Source organism: the organism of the source record quoted next, unplaced genomic scaffold (assembly GCF_019419815.1).
Source record: "Pyrus x bretschneideri cultivar Hongxiangsu unplaced genomic scaffold, Pyrus_bretschneideri_v1 Contig14, whole genome shotgun sequence".
Lineage (NCBI taxonomy): Eukaryota > Viridiplantae > Streptophyta > Magnoliopsida > Rosales > Rosaceae > Pyrus > Pyrus x bretschneideri.
The window spans coordinates 7608597-7611210 of record NW_025999435.1 but is presented as its reverse complement, the minus strand read 5'-3'; the positions used below and the strand labels follow the sequence as shown (position 1 = coordinate 7611210).

The following is a 2614-nucleotide window of genomic DNA, read 5'->3' as shown; positions in this document are numbered from 1 at the left end:
AAATATTTGGATGCTTATTACATGTAAAGAAAATCTCTCTCTCTCTCTGCCCTTAGGTCACCTATCTTTCACCATCACCCATTTTCTGAAGCCAGACACACCTGAACACAATGTAGTTCCCACATGCCTTTCACAACCCAATGGTGGACCCTAAAATCTATCTCTAGAATATTATAATTTGTGTATGTGCGAATTTGATAAATTAATTTTATTGGACATGACATGAGGCGAGGGAAAGTTGAGGACTGAGGACTTTATATAAATGTGGGGGTGGGGCTTTTGGGTCTTTAGGGCTTTTACTGGTAGCGTTGGTGAGCCTAATTGAGTAGTTTGTTGGTGCTTACTAGCTAGTCAGAGTACTTGTTTGTACATTGGTGGTGTTTGTTTAATTAGTACTAGACTAGTAGTATGGGAAGGCAACCGTGTTGTGACAAACTTGGGGTAAAGAAAGGGCCATGGACTGCTGAGGAGGACAAGAAGCTCATCAGCTTTATTATCACCAATGGCCAGTGTTGTTGGAGGGCTGTGCCTAAACTCGCTGGCCTTCGCCGGTGTGGTAAGAGTTGCAGGCTCCGTTGGACGAATTATCTCCGCCCCGACTTGAAGAGAGGCCTCCTCACTGAAGCTGAAGAACAGTTGGTTATCGATCTCCACGCTCGTCTTGGAAATAGGTCACCCTCTAATATTCATGTTTCTGTGTGCATGATTCATATACATGTACATATCAATCATTCATTACATTTGTGTTTGGGAGCATGTATCCGTACATGTGAATGGTTTTATTAAATAATGGTGTTTGGTGGTGAAAAAGGTTGTTTCACCTTCATCTTAATTTTAGTATATATTATAAAAGATGTCAATATTTCTTCTTCTTCTTTTTCTTCTTTCTTGAGTTACAAGCTTGGTTTCAAACTTTCTTTCTCCATAAAGCTGAAAATGTGACTGGAATTAATGTGTTCAACAAGACAAAGAAATTAAGGTTGATTTAAGAGAAATGACCTTCAATTTCTTGGTTTAGATTTTTTTTTATTTTTTTACGTGTATCATATTTACTAACCATATTACTGATCACGTCTCTCACATGGGAATGTATGCATTAGTTCTAACATCTTCATCTCATATGGTATGCATAAGGCTCAAGAGTAATTTACCCCTCAAGATTTTGCTTGCTTATAAGTTTAAGTTTACTCTAGTGCTAATTACATGCATCCTATATTAATTAGTTGGTAACTTATGAGAAGCATTAAGCTTATGATCACTAATACAAGTTTTACTAACTAATATATATGGTTTTCTGCTTGTTTTGGACATATAGGTGGTCCAAGATTGCAGGCAGATTGCCAGGGAGAACAGATAATGAGATCAAGAATCATTGGAACACCCATATCAAGAAAAAGCTGCTTAGGATGGGAATTGATCCTGTCACACATGAACCCCTCCACAAAGAAGAAGAGTTGGCGTCCAATATTAAAGAAACTAACTCATCATCATCATCGTCACATGATCATGATGATCATAACAATAATTTGCCAGCTGATCAGTCTACAAATGATCTTCACAATTCACAAGAAAATGATCAAAGCGTGGTGAATTCATCAGGATCGGAGGAAATAAACTCATCGACCGAAAACTCCTCCACAGGCGCTGAATCGGTGTTGTTAAACAACATTTGCAATGACGATTCGTTAATGAACAGCCTGTGGATGGATGAAACACCTCTGATTGATGCATTGTGGAACGACAACAATCAAGTAGAACTTGATCAAGGAGGGATCGATTACAATATCATTGAGAATAATGGAATGGGATTCCAATCTAATTGGGAGGACAATTGTGCATGGCTTTTGGACTGCCAAGACTTTGGTATTCATGATTTTGGTATGGATTGCTTCAATGATGTGGAAGTAAATGGTAACAAAACACTAGAGGTGGGGGGAAAATTAAGCACTAAAATAAATTAATTAAATAGAAAGCATGCAGTTAATGTTTATTAATGTATTAGTGAAGAGAGAGTAGTAGTCAAAATTCAAATGTGCTAACATGTTACAAAGTACCATGTCTGCTGCCTCACTTTTTATTAAGTTCTTGGTGTTGAATTTTATCTATTACGTTATACAATATTCTTGGAAGGTCGAGGATTAGACCCGCTTCTTAAGAGGTTTTCTCACCTACCAAAGAAACAGCGATACCAAATTACCTAATAAAATGTACATGTTGTGATATATCTTACGTAAAAGTATATGTTAGGGAGTTGGATAATATTGTAAAAGTATTCGTAGTACTGCTGGGTTTTGCTAAGATGAAACTTCTGTATATCAATTATGTTCTTCAATATTTATGCTGAAATTAAATAAAACAAAAGGTTAATTTATTACATTCGATTGTGTTTGTTTATAGACTAGAGATTTTATTTTATCTAAATAAAAAAGAAGATTGGGCGAAATTAAAAAGTGTGAGTTCATATGTACTACATCCATATATGAGAACTGAATTATAAACGTGCATATGAACCATGCATGCTTAATTTGAGATAAATCATGCACAATCGCCACAAGTAATACATGATGGAAAAAAAAAAGAGAGGAAAATTAATTCATCCTATTCCCAAATTAAT

The 2614-nt window shown here is 36.0% G+C and overlaps 1 protein-coding gene across 1 annotated transcript; it reads left to right on the top strand.

Annotated features, from left to right (window-relative positions):
- Nucleotides 1-256: 256 nt before the first annotated feature.
- Nucleotides 257-2376, top strand: LOC103952278 (MYB-like transcription factor ODO1). Its single transcript, XM_009363846.3, has 2 exons — nucleotides 257-671; nucleotides 1316-2376. Exons 1-2 carry the CDS (start codon nucleotides 409-411, stop codon nucleotides 1959-1961), a joined length of 909 nt encoding a protein of 302 aa, XP_009362121.2. The 5' UTR covers nucleotides 257-408; the 3' UTR covers nucleotides 1962-2376.
- Nucleotides 2377-2614: the final 238 nt, after the last annotated feature.